The sequence below is a fragment of the Euwallacea fornicatus genome, chromosome 21 (assembly GCF_040115645.1).
Source record: "Euwallacea fornicatus isolate EFF26 chromosome 21, ASM4011564v1, whole genome shotgun sequence".
Lineage (NCBI taxonomy): Eukaryota > Metazoa > Arthropoda > Insecta > Coleoptera > Curculionidae > Euwallacea > Euwallacea fornicatus.
The window spans coordinates 2,561,618-2,581,263 of record NC_089561.1 but is presented as its reverse complement, the minus strand read 5'-3'; the positions used below and the strand labels follow the sequence as shown (position 1 = coordinate 2,581,263).

The 19,646-nt window shown below is 37.1% G+C and overlaps 5 protein-coding genes and 2 non-coding genes across 7 annotated transcripts; 4 read left to right on the top strand and 3 right to left on the bottom strand.

Moving 5' to 3' along the window:
* Nucleotides 1-1,514: 1,514 nt before the first annotated feature.
* LOC136345710 (odorant receptor 67c-like) lies at nucleotides 1,515-19,145 on the bottom strand. Its single transcript, XM_066294246.1, has 7 exons — nucleotides 18,808-19,145; nucleotides 3,703-3,877; nucleotides 3,375-3,649; nucleotides 3,026-3,315; nucleotides 1,898-2,087; nucleotides 1,690-1,845; nucleotides 1,515-1,641 (listed from the first exon to the last, which is right to left on the bottom strand). Exons 2-7 carry the CDS (start codon nucleotides 3,869-3,871, stop codon nucleotides 1,585-1,587), a joined length of 1,137 nt encoding a protein of 378 aa, XP_066150343.1. The 5' UTR covers nucleotides 3,872-3,877; nucleotides 18,808-19,145; the 3' UTR covers nucleotides 1,515-1,584.
* On the top strand, nucleotides 6,924-7,560 carry LOC136345714 (uncharacterized). The gene has a single exon (XM_066294251.1). The coding sequence runs from the start codon at nucleotides 6,953-6,955 to the stop codon at nucleotides 7,454-7,456; it is 504 nt and encodes a 167-aa protein (XP_066150348.1). The 5' UTR covers nucleotides 6,924-6,952; the 3' UTR covers nucleotides 7,457-7,560.
* On the top strand, nucleotides 10,519-12,814 carry LOC136345871 (odorant receptor 22c-like). The gene is made up of 3 exons (XM_066294533.1): nucleotides 10,519-10,767; nucleotides 10,822-10,977; nucleotides 11,030-12,814. The coding sequence occupies exons 1-3, from the start codon at nucleotides 10,696-10,698 to the stop codon at nucleotides 11,084-11,086; spliced, it is 285 nt and encodes a 94-aa protein (XP_066150630.1). The 5' UTR covers nucleotides 10,519-10,695; the 3' UTR covers nucleotides 11,087-12,814.
* Nucleotides 12,940-13,669, top strand: LOC136345870 (uncharacterized). Its single transcript, XM_066294531.1, has one exon. It carries the CDS (start codon nucleotides 12,979-12,981, stop codon nucleotides 13,549-13,551), a length of 573 nt encoding a protein of 190 aa, XP_066150628.1. The 5' UTR covers nucleotides 12,940-12,978; the 3' UTR covers nucleotides 13,552-13,669.
* Nucleotides 16,669-17,917, top strand: LOC136345822 (uncharacterized). Its single transcript, XM_066294440.1, has one exon. The coding sequence runs from the start codon at nucleotides 16,694-16,696 to the stop codon at nucleotides 17,489-17,491; it is 798 nt and encodes a 265-aa protein (XP_066150537.1). The 5' UTR covers nucleotides 16,669-16,693; the 3' UTR covers nucleotides 17,492-17,917.
* On the bottom strand, nucleotides 18,145-18,216 carry TRNAE-UUC (transfer RNA glutamic acid (anticodon UUC)). Its single transcript has one exon. It is a non-coding gene; the product is annotated as a tRNA-Glu (tRNA).
* TRNAL-UAG (transfer RNA leucine (anticodon UAG)) lies at nucleotides 18,388-18,467 on the bottom strand. The gene has a single exon. It is a non-coding gene; the product is annotated as a tRNA-Leu (tRNA).
* Nucleotides 19,146-19,646: the final 501 nt, after the last annotated feature.

Sequence of the window (19,646 nt, the reverse complement as noted above, 5' to 3'; positions counted from 1 at the left end):
GTCAATGCTGAAGGCAAATGCGTTTTTAATTGTACGAGCGACAGAAAGAACGTCTAGATTTCGGTCTATTTTGAGAAAATAGAGAGATCACCATATATTTGGCAAAAAAATGCGAAATCGGATTATACACATTCACTAGATTTGTTTCGATAAGCCGAGCAGGTGGAAAATAAACCCTGCATTGAATTTTGATTCGATATCGCATGAATGGGCAAAGCTGCTTTTAAAATACAGCAAATTTCGTGTTAGGTAATTACTGGAAATTTGTTAGATACAAAAATAATCATTTACATACTAACCTATACAGGGTGTTTCATAACAATATGTAAAAAATTCAAAGGGGGAATCTGTGGGTCACTTTAACAAAAAAAGTTCATATGAAGATGGTTCCCTTTTCGCTTGTTGTGTGAAATACGGGGTGGTCATTTTTTTTCCTTAATAACTCCGTTCCAGAATTAAACATTTTTATAACGATTGGGAGGGTGAAATAGGTGCCTCTTAAGGGGAAAATGATCATTTTAACATCACCGGTGGTGTCCCCATTGGTGTGACTCTGAACATTATAAACGAAAAATGTTAGACGCCATTGTTTTTTTTAAATTGAATGCTCCATATTTCTGTGGAAAATTTTTTTGTTCAAGTTATTTTCTTAAATGACATTAAAACTACAAGACTAAATTAGCTACGTTACGTTAGTTATAAAATAACAATTAAATAAGGTATTTAAAATGCCCTCGACCTGCAACAATAGCCTCGACCCTTTTTGCATATTATCGGGCACTCTGAAAAATCACTGGTGTATTTTTTATAGTGTTAAACGAATGAATTGTACAATTTCTGAGTTGCAGACTGGTGCGTTCTGTTTTTAATTGAAAAATATTCCAGACACATTTTTTCACAGAAATATAGAGCAGATTGAAAAATATTTTTTATTTTAAAAAATCAGTAGCATGTGGTATTTTTCGTTTAAAATGTTTAGGATCGCATCAATGAGGTCAGTACCGGTGAAATTGAAAACATCGGTTTTTCCCTTGAAAAAAAGTGCCTTTACGACTATTTTACGCTCTCCAATTTCCATAAAAATATTTACAGGCGAAACGAACTTATTACATAAAAACTAAAAAAATAATAACTCCGTATCACCCTGCATTTTAAACAGGAAGCGAAAACGGACCCTTGTTCATAAAATAAATAATTAATTCACTTTCTGAATCTTTCACATGCTATTAGGACACACTTTGTATATTTCTTGATGTTAAAAAAAAACTGTAGCCAAATTACTATTTGCTCAGTGGCCTAAGTCGTAAGTTCTCCACCTCACAATGCTCAAACCACCCAAAATTGCAATAGCAAGAGTTGCTACACCGACCAACATAAATTAATCCATAACTCTTCATTTTTTTCCTTTTTTGAGGGTTTAAAAAGTTTATCATCCCGCTTAGAAACTCCAATCTCTTTAACAATCAACAAACTGTTTGACTATTCCATAACTTTCCTCAAGACGGATTATAACGTTTTCTAAACTTGGCCAAATTTATTCTCTTAAAACGATTAACTTTGCGCTATACATTATTGCAATAAAACTTATCTTTCCATGGTTTGTTGCAACAGAGCTAGATAAGTGTAAGTAGTTTTAGCCACCTGAAAACCTCACTATTTTTTCAAGTCCTCGGGTACCATAATACTCACTGTAAGAAGGAGGGCATTATTAGCGCTGCCTAAAGGCAAAGCGTCTAAGGCCACACTCTGCTGACTTCTGAGGATAATTAAAGGAATCCACTCTCTAATTTCCTGGCGAGTGAGGTACCACTTGCTTAAATACACGGACCTTCCCACCTTCATCATCTAGGAACCAAGTTGGAATTGCACATTTGATGAAGTTAAATCCTGTACTGACCTTGTCTTCCAAGAGCTGTCCAGAATAACAACAAACAGATATCAACAAGGTGTATCCGGAAATATAAATCAAGCTTTTGAGGCTCCCATCCCTGATAAACTGATATCCTAGAAAAGCTAAAGTCACTCCCACTAACAAGGACAGATGTCCAATGGTTTTTTTGTAAACTTTATTTAGCATGAAGCATAACCTGAAATGATGTTTTATACAGGGCGTGATAGGACTTTGTGAAATAATAAAAAAATGCTAATAGATCCTTGGGCGAAAACGCACCATTCTTCATATACAGGATGACAAAGTTTCAAATTTTCTGCGTTTTCCTTAGGTATCTTTTCAGTAAAATGTTTGAAATTTCATGCACCTATGTTCGTTAAGACCCTCTGCAAGAAAATACCAAATCGTCGGTAGCTATATACCGGATGTTTTTTTTTTAGGTCACGCATTAATTTAGTCTTTGGATTTTTTTTTGTGTGTGAGTAATTTCTGATAATAAATTTAAATTCCTTCTTCAATTGTTTAGCTCTTTGGTCTCTTACAGTATTTTTGTATCTTTCACCGTTTTCGTAGAATTAACCAAAATATCTATCGATGCTACAATAATTAAGAATGTTCAGTTTACACATTCCAGTAATATAGGATGTCATTGGCGAGCTTCAGTCATTTAATCTTTTTATTTTTAAAATTTCGCATTTTCAAAAAGTAAAAAAGACGCAAAATATAAGAAAAAATGTGAACTTTTTCACTGTCTATATATTATGAAAAATGGTGAATTTTTACTCATGTTTTTGTAGAATTTTTGTTTAATTATTTTGTTGTGTTCTGTCGCCCCCTGAAATATCTCCGTAATAATATGTTACCCCTTCTAGAGTGTCATAGAGCGAAGAGAAGAGGGAGAGAGAGAAATAGTTCAAATTCGGAAGTTGCAGCTTTCATGCAGAAGCAGGTCCAATGAATATTAAGTAATAAAATTACAAAAATGAAATTTGCACGCAAATAATTGAAATATGGAGATTATAAAGCAAATTTGTTTCAAAATATCCATTTAGCAACTCTATTATTCATTTCATATTCATTGTACCTATTCGTGCATAAACGCTAAACATTATTTTAAAACTTTATTGAACTAACCTAATGGTGTCTTCATGGTAATTTACCCAATTAGTAAAGGCCTGGAACTGGATTTTCTGACCAGAGATGAGACATATTTTCCCAAAAAGAGTGCAAAGATCACTGGCTCTATCCCCAATTAGTAAACTTGCATGAAAAGTCATGAACGTAACAAACACTAAACCTGTCATAAGATATGTCGCTACCATTTGATAGACCAAGATCAAGCGCTTTTCTAGACCTGTGAGGTGGATATGTGAAGGCAGCCATGTAGGGTTTAGAACCCCACACATTTTAGCTCCTTTGTTTTGCTATATTATTATGAACAAAAAATCAAACTCGTCCACAGAGACAAAGAAAAATGACTCACCTTTTCACATTCGTCTTCATCGAGAATTACTACAGTGGTGTAAACGACAAGGCCGCAACTAATGTAGATCAATAAACCTTTGCCCATTAAATCTCCAAAAGATTTAACTCTGTCGAAGTGCGAAGATTTTCCAAATTTTTGGTAAGACCCCAATAAGAATTCAAATAATCGATTCCATTCTTTGTTGTGCAGGCCAAAGAGGAAACATCCAAATTGACATCCAGCATGCCCCACGAGGTAGGCAAAGTTCTCTGGAATATCGCTAAAGTTCTTTCCTGGAAAAAACTCTCCGCCTGCAGAGGTGATTATTACATAATGTGAATAATACTTAAGAGGTTCTCGACGAAACGTATGGCAATGTTGAGGGTGTTACCACCCCATAGGCACATCCACACGTAAAATAACCATTTTGAGGTGCGGTTTCTAGGGTCAAAGAAACGGAGCCCTACGAGACACAGAGCGATTTTGAGTAGCAGGTTGTTGTTGACTTGAGGCATCGTAACCTTTGGAAAGAAAATACATAATGTTTGATAGAAAAGTTTGAAACTTTAATAATTCATGGTTGCGGGCAAAAAGAAAACAATAACACGAAAGTTTATTATTTAATAAGAATTGAACTGTCGGGCAAAATAAGGTTACACAATTTTTTTAAAATTTTTTTCTGGAAGATACACAAGGATACCAAAGCCTGATGTGTATCAACACTTAAGTGCAACTTTCAGTTTTTGAGCCATTTATTATCAAAAAATTTTAGCTAGCCACTAAAGTTTCTTGACAAGAAATGGCGAATGCGATTTTTAAGTTGAAAGTGGCGCGATCTATTGAGAATCAGATAAATTTGTTTGGTTAATGTAAATGTTGCGGAAAATGAACAGCAAAAATTGAAGACTGAGAAAACATGTTTTACCTATGTATTCCATGATTGTTGTAAAAAAAAGGTCGTTCGCAAACTTTGTTTCGTAAAGGTTCAAAATGTTGAAAACTGATAAAGATAGCTATAGTAAAATGTATTTCCGTTGATACGTTTATAACGTATCCATTAGGGAACAATTTTTTGGAAGCTTGAGGTGGATCATATCGAACACTCCTATTGAAAAATTAGGAAAATGGCGTAAAATATTACTCGAAAACTAAGAAAGATCGGTATAGTGATTGCCCTGAGTAAATCAACTTTAATGATTAGCAAATTAAAATAAAACCTAAAATACAGGGAGTTTTACATAATGAAATGAAGTTTTTTAATGTTCAAGATTAGACGAAAATAATTTTTCAAACATTTATTCGAGTGTAGAGTGACGAAAAGCTTCTATTTGCCAGAGAACCTTTATGTCCACAAGACCCTTCTTTATGAGTTGCTCAAACACGTTCCTATATTTAAATGGTGAACACTCGAGAATACGATATCCTATAATTATTCCCCATGGACAATAAAAAGTAACTTTTGCTATTATACTCCTTTGGAGGTAATTTCGTTTGTTAATAAAACTTTACTATATATTTATAGCTAGATAAATTTCACGACAAAATTGTTTGCTAATCCTAGTCCATTTGGAAAAGATAAAGAAAAGGTTTTGCAATAGCTATTCACGAAAAGAGCTCCGTGAAATGGGTCAACCGGTCAACAACTTGACATTCAAAATCGCCCTTTACCTGGCTGGAGTACCACTCCTTCGCTCAAAAAACACGTTCATCCATGGATCGTTTTATATCTGGATCATTTTCTGGAGCGGGGACGCTTTTAACATGATGCTCCTATTTAGAATCAATTTACTAAGTCAGTTCTTCTAATAATGCTTATAAATTTTCCTGCAATTTTCACGAATTTAGGAGGAAATTATAGCGAACTTCCAGACAATTTTGCGTTCTTCGTGGCCCACTCTTTGGCATTTCTAGGAAGCCTGTTCTTCGCGATGCACTACAAAGAGTGGCGAATCCTGTTCGAGCTACTTGGTGCCCATGGCCCGTTTGGGCCCCCTCCAAGGCTCCGTAAGGTGGAAAAAATTGCAGATATAACAGGGAAAGTTGGGCTGATTTACCTGACTGCTGGAACGTTAATTTTTGCAGTAATTATGGTGCTAGACGAGGAGAAATGCGATAAAGTACTAAAGTGAATTAGCCACTCCTCTCCAAAACTTTCCGAAATTTCAGCTACATAGAGGTGAAAAAGTGTGCGGAATGTTAAACCCCACTTGGTGGCCTAAACAAATTGCCATGACAGTTTTAAACAAGAGAATCGTCTTGGTTTATCAAATACTCTCAGTCTACTACATGGGGTGCATCCTTTATGTATGCATCATGGTTTTCCAGGCAGTTATGCTTATCGGAAATAGGACTGATCATCTTTCAGACTTATTCCAGAGGGAAGTTTTCACCGATCTTCAAATCCTGAAGGACTGGATTAAATACCACGAAAAGACTATAAAGTAACAATAATTTTGACGTACCATTGACTGGTTCAAAAGGACAAGTTTTAGTGTGTGCCATAGGTTGAATAGGGTTTGTAAACGTACCGTAGGGCACGTGTCTCTGATAGTGGCAGTTACAATTGCTTTTCATGGTTATCAGGTTATAAGGGTCAGTTTCAAAGGTAGCCACACATATAAAAGTTCTATATTGGGAACATTCACAGGATCGAAATGCGAAGGGACTGTTCTATGTTCTGGCATATCTGATTCTAATATCTTTATTATGCTATTCTGGACAGAGAATGGAAGACAAGGTACTATAAGGCACGTTGTGCGGTGTTTCATTAGAAACCACCTTATTCTCTATTTTTTCAGATGATGAGTATTGGTGATGCAGTGTACTTCAGTGAGTGGTACGATTGCGATCCAGTGGTACAGAATTTAATTACGCTGATTATACTCAGAACTCAGAGAAGGGTGGTTCTGGATGCTTTGCCAATTGGGCGTACCAATCATGTCCTCCTTTTTACTGCAAGTCAGAGCTTTTTGGTGACCTTCTAAATTTCATTTATTCAATTTTAGGTGGCGAAGGCAACATATTCCTACTTAACTTTATTACAACAGACGATGTAACAAAATGTGACGCAATAAAAGAGTTTTATAGGCTAAGCCACGATGACTCACGAAATCCCTCAATTGGAGCTGAAAAAAAATGTTATTGCGACATTAGAGGAGCTAGAGCTCCTAAAAGAGTTTCATTATAGACCAAAAACCCATTCAACGTCAGATAAAATACATATTTCTTAGATTTCTGACAATATTGACTATGGAAGCTTTAAAGTATGTATATTAAGTTGCTTACTCAGGTCTCTAGGCATTGCGTGTTGAAGACAGGGGCAACGCTGCCACATTGCTGCGAAAATTCTAAATTCTCATATATACTGTATTTCCCCAATTTAGAGATTTGGTAACATTGACCTCGTATTGTCAACCATATGAGAATCCTCTTCGATACTAAATACCTGAACAGTGATAGAATATTAATTTAACGTCTCCTAATAATTCTTTGGCACGAGCCTTATAAGGTGTCTGCCAAAAAACTCACTTCATTACCACCTTCACACTATAAAATCAAGCTCGTATTACATTGTAGTATCAGTATTATTCATTAAGATGTACTCTAAACAAGCAATTTTCTTGGTTCTCAGTGCCTGCCTCTCACTGTGTAGGGCAGTACCTCCACGAAGACCTTTAACGCGATTTCAAAGACTTGAAGCGGCAGCCGCCCCCTCAAGTCCGCCCACAGTCTACGGCCCACCAACTCCAGCTCCGAGCTACGGCCCTCCACCACCTCCCAGTGCTTCTTATGGACCCCCCGATGAAGCTGCCATGAAGCCTACTGCAGAGCCCACTACAGAGCTACCGTCACTGACCACTGAGGCAAATTCAGAATCAATTGGAAATCATACTGGCAGATTGCAAGTAAATCCTTCTGGGGGGTTCTATTACATTTATCACCCTAGTGGGGCGCTACAGAAAGTCTCCTATCTCACCAGTGCTGCGAGGAACTCTTTGGATGTTAAACTGAAGTACCAGGAGGTGGAACCTATTCGAGGGCCTGTTTACACTTATGATCCGCAGACTTTGGTGCTTCAACAGGTTGTAACACAGGGTTAAGTGCGTGATATAGTAAATTGTGATACTGTCGTAATTCTAGGTATTAAAGACGTTAATATCAATTTAGCTTGTTTGATTCATTTGAAATCTAAAAACTCGAAAGGGGAGAAGTCAGAGTTTAGTTACCTTATCAACACAAACTTTTCACGAACGCCGGCAACATCGGCTAGAGGCGGGATGGGGGGTGTACGAGGCATGATCACATTTCTAGATTTAACACTTAAAAACTTTATTTAAAAATATTTAAACCTATTCAACATTGTCTCTTTCAAAACTCTCATCTTGGTAACGTATGCACTTCTCCTAACATCGTCTCTACTGCTGGAGGGATCATGAGAACTGTTCTTGTGGCATGCTGTTTAGCTCTACCAGCAATTTTTCTTTAATATTTTTAATCGTGTCAAACCGCTGTCCTTTCAAAAATTTTTTGAGTTCGGGAAACAAGAAAAAATCCGCAGGGCCAGGTCTCGTGAGTAGGGAGGCTGAGAGGTGGGTCAGCCGCTTTTCGTGCAGAAAACGCGAATGAGCAACTCAAAACGAACTAGGACGTTGTCGTTGTGTCAATTTTCACTTTTCCACCGCTTCATTAAAAAAATTATTAAATAAATTAAAAAAAAAACACCTTTTCTGGACATCATTTAAATTCATCATGCGAAACTACTGAAAAATCGCTAAACACGCGGACTCGTTATACATAATCAGCTGTAACTGAGCGAAAAATAAAAACATTGAGCATCAGAAAAAACAGAAGTGCTTGAGCTGAATCAAGTTAAACAGTACTACCAACCGCACTGCGCTTTATCCTGATATTGCCTCGTAATTGAAAAAGTCCTGGAACTTTTTGATCACCCCTCGTATGTACAGTTGCCTAATTTAGTTGATTTAGCAGTAACGATGATTTTTTACTTACGTTGCAGACATTTCGATTTTTATAAATTTATATACATATGTATATAAAAAGGAAGTTATTGAATAGTTTTCTCTAAATTACAAAAGTCTAAAAGTATTAGTTTCATTACATATAACTTTCACAATAGAACTTTTTCTGTTTGTATGTGGCATATCCCAGTAATGGGGCGTCATTGAAGCTTCAAGAACTTTCTTCGCCCGTTTAAATTTCAGTAAAAAAATTAAAAATCTAATTAAATGCCCCAACAATCTAAAATTCAACCTTCTCCTCTTTTCAGCTGCTATATTCGTTTTTCAGTCGAATCAGCTCTTGATAGTCGAATTTTACCACTTTCCCATATTTTCCTGATTCGGTTCTGGCTCTGAACGAACTGCTCTAGTGTGTTTCTAAATTGATATTTTTTTTGTTTGCTCCTTTCAGCCTGAATCAGGTTTGATCGTAAATATCATAAAGAATTAATTACGCCACTTCTAAAGTTTCTGCCTTCGTCGTCGCTCATACTGGAGGTCCATTGGAGGCCCTTTTATTTGAAATTCACAACGAGAAATCGTATCGATTCCTGACATCAGCGAATAATTAAGTCGAATAGCTTTGGTGGTTCCGAGTGGGGTACTCGGTATTGGGTTGACGATGGCTGAAGAAGTGATCTGCCACAAGATCAGCCTTAGCAGTTCAGGCGCTGGGCTAAATTTTCAATTAGTGCCCTCCGCTCCCCCAGAAAATTCGCCGACCAGGTAAGTTCGCCATCCTGAGCCTTTGCCCAAGCGCGCCCATAAGACCGCTACTGACCTACCACAAGGAAATGTCAAGGAAAAAAGGTGTGAAACGCGCTTGCCATTGGACGTAATAAACACGTGTTGCTGCCAATTGGAGGTAAACACCCTAGAGATATGTGAAAGACTTAAGATTAGTGCAAGTTAACTTAAAACCCTAAAAAAAATTAGCTTGTTTTAGGTGGTAAACATCATCTATTTCTATCTCGCCTTGTGACGATCAACGCTCATTATCTGCGCCCTCAATTTTGGTATTTTTAGCTCAAACTTTCCAATAACTTACTGGACAATATTTTTCCATATAAGTAGAGGAATATCGGAACTTCCTTATACAATTTAAGTTCCGTGAAACAAAAGGATAAACAAGAAGTCAAATTACTGTAATTATCCGATATTGACTTCTGAGAAGATAGAAACACATTATTGCACCCTATTTATGAAAATTACATATAAATTATATAATATACAAAATGTCTGATGAACCCCTAGGAAAGATGCAACTTCTTCCTCGCAATCTAAACTTCAACATTGCAATTTTCCTGTCCGGCACCCAATTTCTTCAGTCAGATAAGTTCGTGTTACGCGCGTTGTTCTACATTTGGTCGATCTTCTGGAGTGCAAACGCCCTGGATGGGACCATCCTTTTCGTCTCCAACTTAACAGGTACTCGTGCTAATAATAGTAATAAGAAAATTTCCAACTTGAAAAACTCTTAGAAGAGAACTACTTTGAGTTAACAGAAGTCTTCGCCTTCTTTATTGCTAATACCGCAGCTTCTCTTGGTACCATACTATTCAGCAGATACCAACTCAAATGGCATTATTTGTATTTGACTCTGATGTCCTACAAATACTTCGGAAAGCCCCCGCAATTCGATAAAATTTTGATTCTTGGAAATCAACTGGGCAGGCTGGCAGTAGTTTCTTTGGTATGCGGCCTTTTGTCCTACACCACTTTGATACTCTTGGATGAGCAGAGCTGTGATAAGGTAAAGATCGCCATTTGCGTTTCATATTTCCAGAAAAGGCCATTTCAGCGCTACAACGGAAGGAAAGTGTGCGGAGTGCTTTGTCCTACTTGGTGGCCTCCGAATTTCAAGCTAACTTTAGCCCACAAGCGCGTATTGTTAATATACCAAATGTTGGCCTTAGGATACTCCTCATGCACCCTTTTCGTAGCCTTCATGGTATATCACTGCACAGTGTTTATCGGAGACAGAGCAGCCCACCTTTCTCAGTTGTTCCAGGAGATATGCTCTATTTCCAGCGGCCAGGAACAATTCCAATCTTTCAGAATTTGGTTGGAGTACCACGAAGATATTTTAGAGTAGTAATTTTGTTAATGCAGAATTTTGATTTTTTTATTATCTACATTGTAGGTTGTGTAGAGAGCTAAATAGGCTGACCAAAAGGTCTCTAGGTCACGTTACTTTAATAGTGGCAGCTACCATAAGCTCACTTGGCTACCAAGTGGTCAAAGTAAATTCTGGATAATCCGGGTTTATTTGAGCAACCTTAATTTTTTTTTGTATTATCCAGGATCGGAGTCCCAAGTGCATGCCCTATATCTTGGCCTATCTGAGCTTAATATCTCTGATGTGCTTCTGCGGGCAGAAGCTGGAAGATCAGGTAATGGCAGAAATATTTTCTAGAAGCATAAACATTCACGCTCCTCCTAAGCAGATAATGAACATTAGACACTCGGTATATCTGAGTAAATGGTACAATTGCGATATGAAAGTTAGGAAATTGCTGCCCTTGGTTTTGTTAAGGGGCCAAGGTAAGGCCCGGTTAGAGGCCCTGCCTATTGGGAATGTTAACCTCATGTTACTGTTAACTGTAAGTTTGGTTACGCACTGTGAATTTCTGCAGAGGTATTAAGTTTTTTTAGGTGCTGAAAACCACTTACTCCTACATTACTTTATTGCAGCAAACCATCTACAAATAAGAAATTTCTTTGCTTGCGTATGTATATTTCTACGCGTAGCAAAGAACATACTGTAGGCCCCCAAATATACTGTCCCTCATAAATAATAGTTTGAATAACATTTGGCAACGTTGCTAGATTAGATTATGTAATAATTAAACTTCGATTTTCCCGGTCGAGGTTTAAATTTCAAATCAATCAAACAAGCTAAATAGATATTAGCGTCTTTAATACTTAAAATTACGACAGTATCACAATTTACTATATCACGCACTTAACCCTGTGTTACAACCTGTTGAAGCACCAAAGTCTGCGGATCATAAGTGTAAACAGGCCCTCGAATAGGTTCCACCTCCTGGTACTTCAGTTTAACATCCAAAGAGTTCCTCGCAGCACTGGTGAGATAGGAGACTTTCTGTAGCGCCCCACTAGGGTGGTAAATGTAATAGAACCCCCCAGAAGGATTTACTTGCAATCTGCCAGTATGATTTCCAATTGATTCTGAATTTGCCTCAGTGGTCAGTGACGGTAGCTCTGTAGTGGGCTCTGCAGTAGGCTTCATGGCAGCTTCATCGGGGGGTCCATAAGAAGCACTGGGAGGTGGCGGAGGGCCGTAGCTCGGAGCTGGAGTTGGTGGGCCATAGACTGTGGGAGAATTTGAGGGGGCGGCTGCCGCTTCAAGTCTTTGAAATCGCGTTAAAGGTCTTCGTTGAGGTATTGTCTTACACAATGAAAGGCAAATAATGAGGAGTAAGAAACTTGCTTGTTTGGAATACATTTTACCGAATACCACTGATATTCTAATGAAACGCGAGTGGGTTATATAGCACGAAGGTGGTAATGAAATAAGTTGTTTTAGGCGACTCCTTATAGGGCCCATACCAAAAGAATTATTGCTAAAAGACATTCGATGAATATTTAGGTACTGTGCTTGGAAGAATAGAGGTCAATGTTAAGACATCTCTAAGTTTGGAAACTTAGCTTGGGAACGTAAGCGAACTTAGCTCTTTAACAATAATCTGGCAGCGTTGCTTCAGTAATTATCGCTCGCTGCTATGCGGTGCCCTATTATGCAACCCAACTTACACCCTCTACCATTCGCACGTGACAATGTTGCCAGAATTCTGGAAAAGTTTGGCTCGATTTCCATGTCTGAATCTGCATTGTTACATAAATCACAATATCGCAGCTCTTGTTCGGCGCTAAGCCCTTATTTATCGCCCAGCTGGAGGGCGAAACCGCTCCAAAGACGAAGTCTTAATACCGAGCAACAATTTCGGCCTCTTGACACGTTCATACTGTGGTTTTGCAGCTGGAAATAAATTCCAGAGACTGCATTTACCAAGTTCAGCACCCGACCACAAGAAGCTGAATTAAGCTGGGTATTAATTGCTGAATATTTAGCAGCTGACAAGCTTCGGAGCACCCTCACTCAACTCGATTTATTGCTGAGCTTTAGAATAATTTCTTTGGTACGTCCGGCAAAACTGAAATGTCTCGAATTAAAAATTGTCGGGGCGATAAATGAACATTAAATCGCCACACCATGTATACTATCGCAAGTTGGAAAATTTAATTATTAACTCCCCAGGAACGTATTTTGTGATTTCAATGGGAAATGAAAACTCCCAACTCTGTGAATGGGGTTGTTAATGGATGCAATAATTAACAATTTCTGTTAGTTTAATTTAAACCGAGTGTAAATTGCTTCTGTTAGAATTTTACATGCTTTATACGTTTTCATGAATATTTATCACCCAACATCAATTTTTATCAACACAAAGAATACCGAGAATATCCTATCTGGGTCAGTGCCAAATACGCATCCTCTCAGACTTTGCTTAGAAAATTTTACTATAAAAACCTCATTCCTCGCTCTCCAATCTATTACGTCTCTACCCAGCTATTCAATCATGACTACTATTAAAGCGGTAGTTTCCTCATTTTTACTTGTAACAATCGCTCTAGCACAGTACCAACCCTCCAGCTGGCGTCCATCAGGCCCAATTTTCCGCCTTCCTCAGAAGACATTTGAAGCGCCCAAAGAAGGATCTGGAGCATTCCGGCCTAGCCAGCCAGAGCTAGCATACGGTCCTCCAGGCATTCCAACTTATCTCCCCCCAAGGGAAACATTAGCTGTCCCTCCTAATCAGCCTCCGCTCAGCTACGGGCCCCCTGAAGAAGTTAACTCGACCACTACTGAAGCTGCTGAACTCACCACCACAGAGCTTCCAACGACAACCCTCAAGTACAACGATACTGAGGTGGAAGAGCTGCAGACGTCCGCCAGATTAGAAGAGAGCGATCAAGGTTTCTACTACATATACCATCCCTCGGGGCTATTGCAGAAGGTGTCCTATGAGACCAAGGATGATCAGCTTAATATGGCGTTTTCTGCGAAATTGAAGTATGAGAACGTTGAGCCTATTAGAAGCCCTGTGTACACTTATGACCCTGAGACGTTTGTTTTTAAGAGGTTGCAGTGATTTGTCAAAGAATGAAAAGAAAAGTATTGGTGGTCCACGCAAGATGATCCACCATTTTATCCCAGAAACTGTAGGGTTTGGAAAAAAAAGTTTAATATAAAAGTTATCTAGTGTTTGATGAATTTTTATTTTTTTTATTTTTTGTAAGTTACCGAATTATTCAGAAAACCGTGGCGTCACCAAAATATTTCATTTTAATGGAATGCTCAATATTTTGTTACGAATACTAATTTTGCCTGTAACTATAAGTATTTTTTGTTATTACAAAATAACATTTTTTGTACCACTTTTGAGTGAATTTGATTTAAACTACAAATCGAAGGAGAAATTAGCTTTTTAAAATTCTCAGTAAATTCAAATAGTATTACCTCAATCGTTTAAAAATTTGCCTAGTTAATTCCAAAGGGTCGTTCTACTAAAATATATTTTTAATTTTTTAGAAATTTTATACAGGGTATGGAAAAAATATCAAAACGTTTAACATTTTAAATTGCACAAACTCGATTTTTTTCAAACGGAACACCATGTATTTTTTTATGAATTCTTCTTTTAACTCTCTTTCAAATAATATATATATGTTATATATCTGAACTGAAGTGGAATTACATACTTAGCTGATTAATATCATTAATCACCATTTTTAGCTGAGTAATACTCAGCACTATTTCCATCTAACTTATTAAATAATCTAGAACGTAGTCAAAGAATAGAGTTGTATAATTGTATGTTAATTTAATGATAAATATGTGATCAGTAATTTAAAAAAAATGGCAATTAATAATACTAATCAACTAAGTATCTAAGATTTCTTAAGTTTCGATATATGCATACGAACATATTATGAATATGTCATTTGAAAACGAATTAAAAGAGTTCATTTTCAAAAAAAAACATAGATTGTCTCATTGAAAAAATCGAGTCTGAAGCAATAGAAATATAAAGAGTGGGGATATTTTTGTTCTTACCCTGTATAAAATTTCTCGAAAATTAAAAATATATTCTAATAAAACTACCCTTTGTTTTTAACAGGACAAATTTTCAAACAATTCGATTAATACTACATGAATTTACTGAGAATTTTAAAAAGATAATTTTTCCTTTAATCTGTACTACTACAAAATCGCAAAAAAAATTACATATTTTGTAAAAACAAGAAACGCTTATATTTTTAGAATTGGTATACGTAACAAAATACAAATTAGTTCACTGGACCATTCTGTAACTTAGAAATATAAAAAAATAAAAATTCTCAAAACATTGAATAATTTTATGTCAAACTTTTTTTCTAAAATTTATGAGAGACCCTTTCCACACCTTACCCTGAGATAAAACCATCTTACGTGACCCACCCTGCAGAATATGATATTGCTTAATCTAAACGCTGCCCAATTGATAGAAACAGAGCTAGATTGTGGCTGAAATGTGTGTCTTATTGCTTTGAAAAGAAAACATACAACGTACAAGGCTATACTTCTGGAGACTCTGGGTCGCTTCAAATGAAAAAAAAAACATGTTCAACGCCTTTATTGCAGCCTTTTAAACACATAACTATGAGGATCGTAAGTATATACAGGCCCGACAATCGGTTCTACATTCTCATATTTCAGCTGAGCCGCAAAAGCCATCTTTCTAGGATCATCTTTTGTAGAATAGCTGACTTTTTGCAGCAGCCCTGTAGGGTGGTAGATGTAATACACCCCCAAATCACCCTTCCGATTCACTAGCTTCTCGTTCAGCTTCCTGGCTCGATCGGCCTCAATCGTTTCCGTGTCTTTGTCGGTCGTTGTAACTGACGTTTCGGTGGTGTTAAGGGCTTCATCAGGCTGAGGTTGCGCAGCTGGGGGACCGTATTTGTCGGGGAGGAGCTTCTGTCGTGAAAGGGGGCCGAATCGGTCTGCTTGGGCGGAAAATGCGAGCATTACTGCAATAAGCAGTATCGAAGACTTCATTGTCTTTGCGTTTATTCACAGTAAAGACTATAGTGAGCAGGTGTGTATGGTATTTATATTGGAGGCCTAATGGACGAGCTAATAAGGAATTCTAGAGGTATATGGAACGTTTTGCTTGACCTACTGAAGATGGGCAATGGGCAGGCGATTTGGGCAAGAGCATTGCCGTTAAAACATCACGTCCTGTAGATTTGATTATTGTTTTAAATGTGACATAATAGGTAATTGATTCGGTTACAAAATATTAATATACGCGAGCCTTATCGGAATTTAATCAGGATTTCAATACAGTGTTCTGTTGCTTCATAAAACAAAGTTTTTGGACCTGCATTAAAACAATTCATCATTTAAAATTACGAGACAACAGACCTGGATTATGTCGTGAACCCAGCAAATTCTTTAGCTCCGCCATTTTGAGGAGGAATGTGCCCTCGGCGGGAAAGTGGAATTTTTAAGAAAAATTTACCTTCAAGGGGGAAATAGAAGAACACGATATTGAATCGACCAAATAACATTATTTCAGTCCTATTCTGGCACAACCTTGTAAATTCCAAATTTACCCACCTATTAAGCCAAAGTTATTATTTTACGAAGTTCCTCTACTAATAACTCACTAAATTAATAAGGGTTTGAAGGGAGATTTCGCATCGATGTCAGAAGACCCGAACGAAAAAAAAATTCATTTCTCCACTTATTTCTGCCAAAAATTTTAGATATTGGCCACTCTTGCCACACAAATTGCTCTAATTTTGACAAAAATCATCTTCTCATTTCACTTTGTCTTACATCGCTTTTCCCACACTTACCCGTCCAAAGACGAAAACTCCAAATTAAAATTCGCACCACTCTTCTCCTTGTTATCGTATGTGAGCCGAATACTCCACCTAGAAATCCACGGAGTGAGGCCTAATTTAGGCAACCAAAACAATAAAATTTGCATCTTCAGTTATCATAGTTATTATTTACATTGGCGGAGGCAGCTAAAGGGTACTTAATTGGTAGCAAAAGCGACAAAATGAGATTTCCTCCGACATGGAAATTGCCTCAATTACCAAATGGAGTCGGAAGCTTTAATTGCAAGTGAAGTTTTTTAAAAAAGTTGAAATTTGATAAAGGGACGCCACTGTGCCATTGCGAAATTGCATATAAAACCCTCGAACATTAGCATTGAAATTTTCAGTATACAAATCATTATGCAGGTGCCAATATTTGTTTTTACATTGCTCAGTGTGACGTGCTCAGCCTTAGCTAAACCTTATCAATACTCTTATTACATCTCCCTTCCTGGCCAGTATCAAACTTTGGAAGTAAACGATGGAGCTGCAGTGGTCAATGGAATTCAACCGTACCCAGCAAGACCTGCTTTAACTAACCCAGATTTGCTTAGACAGGGAAGGAACAGGCTTGGTTTCAACCCCGAATTGAACAGAAGATATGAGCCAAACTTCGTGAGAGGGCGAGACGAGCCTGTCAGAGGCAGAGAAGACCCCTACTTCAGGAGAGGGGGAGACCCTTTCTTCAGAGACCAAGAACTATATTTCGACCAGGGAAGACAGTACCCGCAAAACTCCAGACCATTCAACTATGACCCTTATAATCAGGGAATTGGGTCCTCCAGAAGATTCCCACAGGAAAATTTCAACCAAGTAGATCCCTATTTCAATGGAGGGAGAGGATTTTCACCAGACAGGGGTAATTTCAGCCCTTATGGGAAACTTGTAGATAAGTCTTCGTCCGAGTTTGGTGAGAAAATTGAACCCACCAAGAAGACGACTCTTGCGGAAGTTGATTCGACTAGGGAAGAAGTCACCACTCAGGAACCATGTTCATTTTGCGGTGTCGATAGAGTGAGCCCTAAAGATGGGATTGATGAAGTGGACCCTGATTCCGAGTCTGTAGAACCCAAGAATGTAGTAGTCCCACCACCTTTTGCAATAGCCAATAACGCAGTCACACCACCTGGATATATTCCGTATTATGTAGTTTTGTAATAATTTTAGAGTTAACACTGTAATTTAATTATTATCTTTTTTTCACAAATCTAACATTACTATATAGGCAATAGATAAAGTAAGCTATTTATGGGATCTCAGCTTCACACATTTTCCATTTTATCCCAGCAATACACACAAAGAAAACCCATCAATTTAAATCTTTAACCGATATTCCGAAAACGCTCTTGGGGATAGGCCGGAGCAGTCCTACGGGGCCCATAAGTTGCTTGTCATTCGTTGCTTGGATTTTCGTTCCATCGCGGGAAAACTGGTGTCGCTTTAAACGAAACTAACTTGATATCGAAGCCTCATTCACAATCAGATAAAACGATTTCAATCTTCTGTTTAAATGAAAAGTTATTTCCCGTTTCATAGTGCCTGTGTTATATTATTAGAAGCGGCAATAAAGACACTTCCAATCTCTTTGAACGTTTGTCTTTATTGGCTTTGCTCTAGGTTTAGAGTGTTATGGCAAGATGTTAAATTGGGAAACTGCAAAGTGAATGTCAAACATGTAGTGAAATTGGTTTTCTAGGGATGCTAGTAATTGTGACATTGCTTCCAACTCCCTACAAAGCAATTTAAATTATCTTGTATTTGCAAAACATGGATCATTATGTTTGTGAAAAAGCTAAAGCAGAAAAAAAAATTTCCGGTACCGGGAATCGAACCCGAGCCTCCTGGGTGAAAGCCAGGTATCCTAGCCACTAGACCATACCGGATTGTACCAGAAACGTTCCCCTTATGCTACTTTAACCACTACTAAATCTGAAGATAAGCTTTTTTAAATCAAGAAAAGTATTGTTTATATTGCACTATTAGTAGTTGGAAATGCACATAAAAAAATTAGTTTATAAATATTATACTTATATAAAAAAAAAACGAAAAAACGCTGACAGCGGTGGGATTCGAACCCACGCCCTTTCGGACTGGTGCCTAAAACCAGCGCCTTAGACCGCTCGGCCACGCTGCCTTAGGCCACAGAATCTCTCTAGGACATTCTCCTTAATACAGATTAATCATTAAATGTTATTTGTCTTAATAAGTAATTTTTGATAAAACCAACAAACATTCACAAAACAGAATAGTAGTCGGACAATATTCTAGAGGTTCGGAATTTAAATAATATAACCAAATAATTAATTAACACACTTAAAACAGGTAATTGTAACCTGTTAATACAACGTTGTCAAACCAAATAATTATTACCGAATTTCAATAACTTACGTACATTTATTATACCGTACGTTAAAAAAAATTCAGTTAAGTAGTCTTTAGAGTTATTTAAATTTAAATTAAATTTATTTACTTACCTCAATTATAACAAATGCTGAACAGACTCGGATGGATTTCTAAAGCCATATTTGTATTTATCAATTGTTCATTCCGAAAATAAAATTCAACCATAAACTCTTTTTTTTCTGAATGTGAATATCCTTTTTGGCACTTAAAAAAACTTTAATTAACCAGTGCACAAGCCCGTGGAGCGTTGAGAAAGACAAGTTTTAAAAAAATCCCACAAATAATAAAGTTAAACGTATTAGTACTTAAATGAAATTATGTTCATTTGTTTTTTGTTTTATTACGTAGAAGATACCTAAGACATACGGACTAGGTGTCGAATAACTCCAAAGCCTACTAGATCGAATTTTTTTTTTAATGCACAGTATTTTCAATTTATGATAAATAAATATTATTGCAAAATTCTTCTTCTCCCTATATAAAATAAAACATTTAATTCAATTCAATTAAAAGTGGTTATTATAGCTGCGTGTAGTATTACTCGTGTTAATAATTTTCGAGTAAGTAATATCTTTGTTTTTAGGAAAAAATATTTTTACAGTTTCAACTTGGCAATGCTCCAGTGTTACTGGAGTGACCACTAATGCACCCAATGCATATTATTACACTAGGCATGGACTATGTGGTAGGATGGGAGTATTTTCCGTGTGGGTGCATTTATAATTGAGTCATTCTTTTACCATTTTGGTATTGTACATTTATTTTTAAAATCGTGAAAATTCTACTAACTCAAATTTTGACGAAATTAAAGTTGATTAATGAAAAAAAAGAAAAAAAGTGAACATTGATTACATTCTTGACAATGTTGACACGTCCTGAATTTACTGTTCAACCTCAAATATTTAAGAAA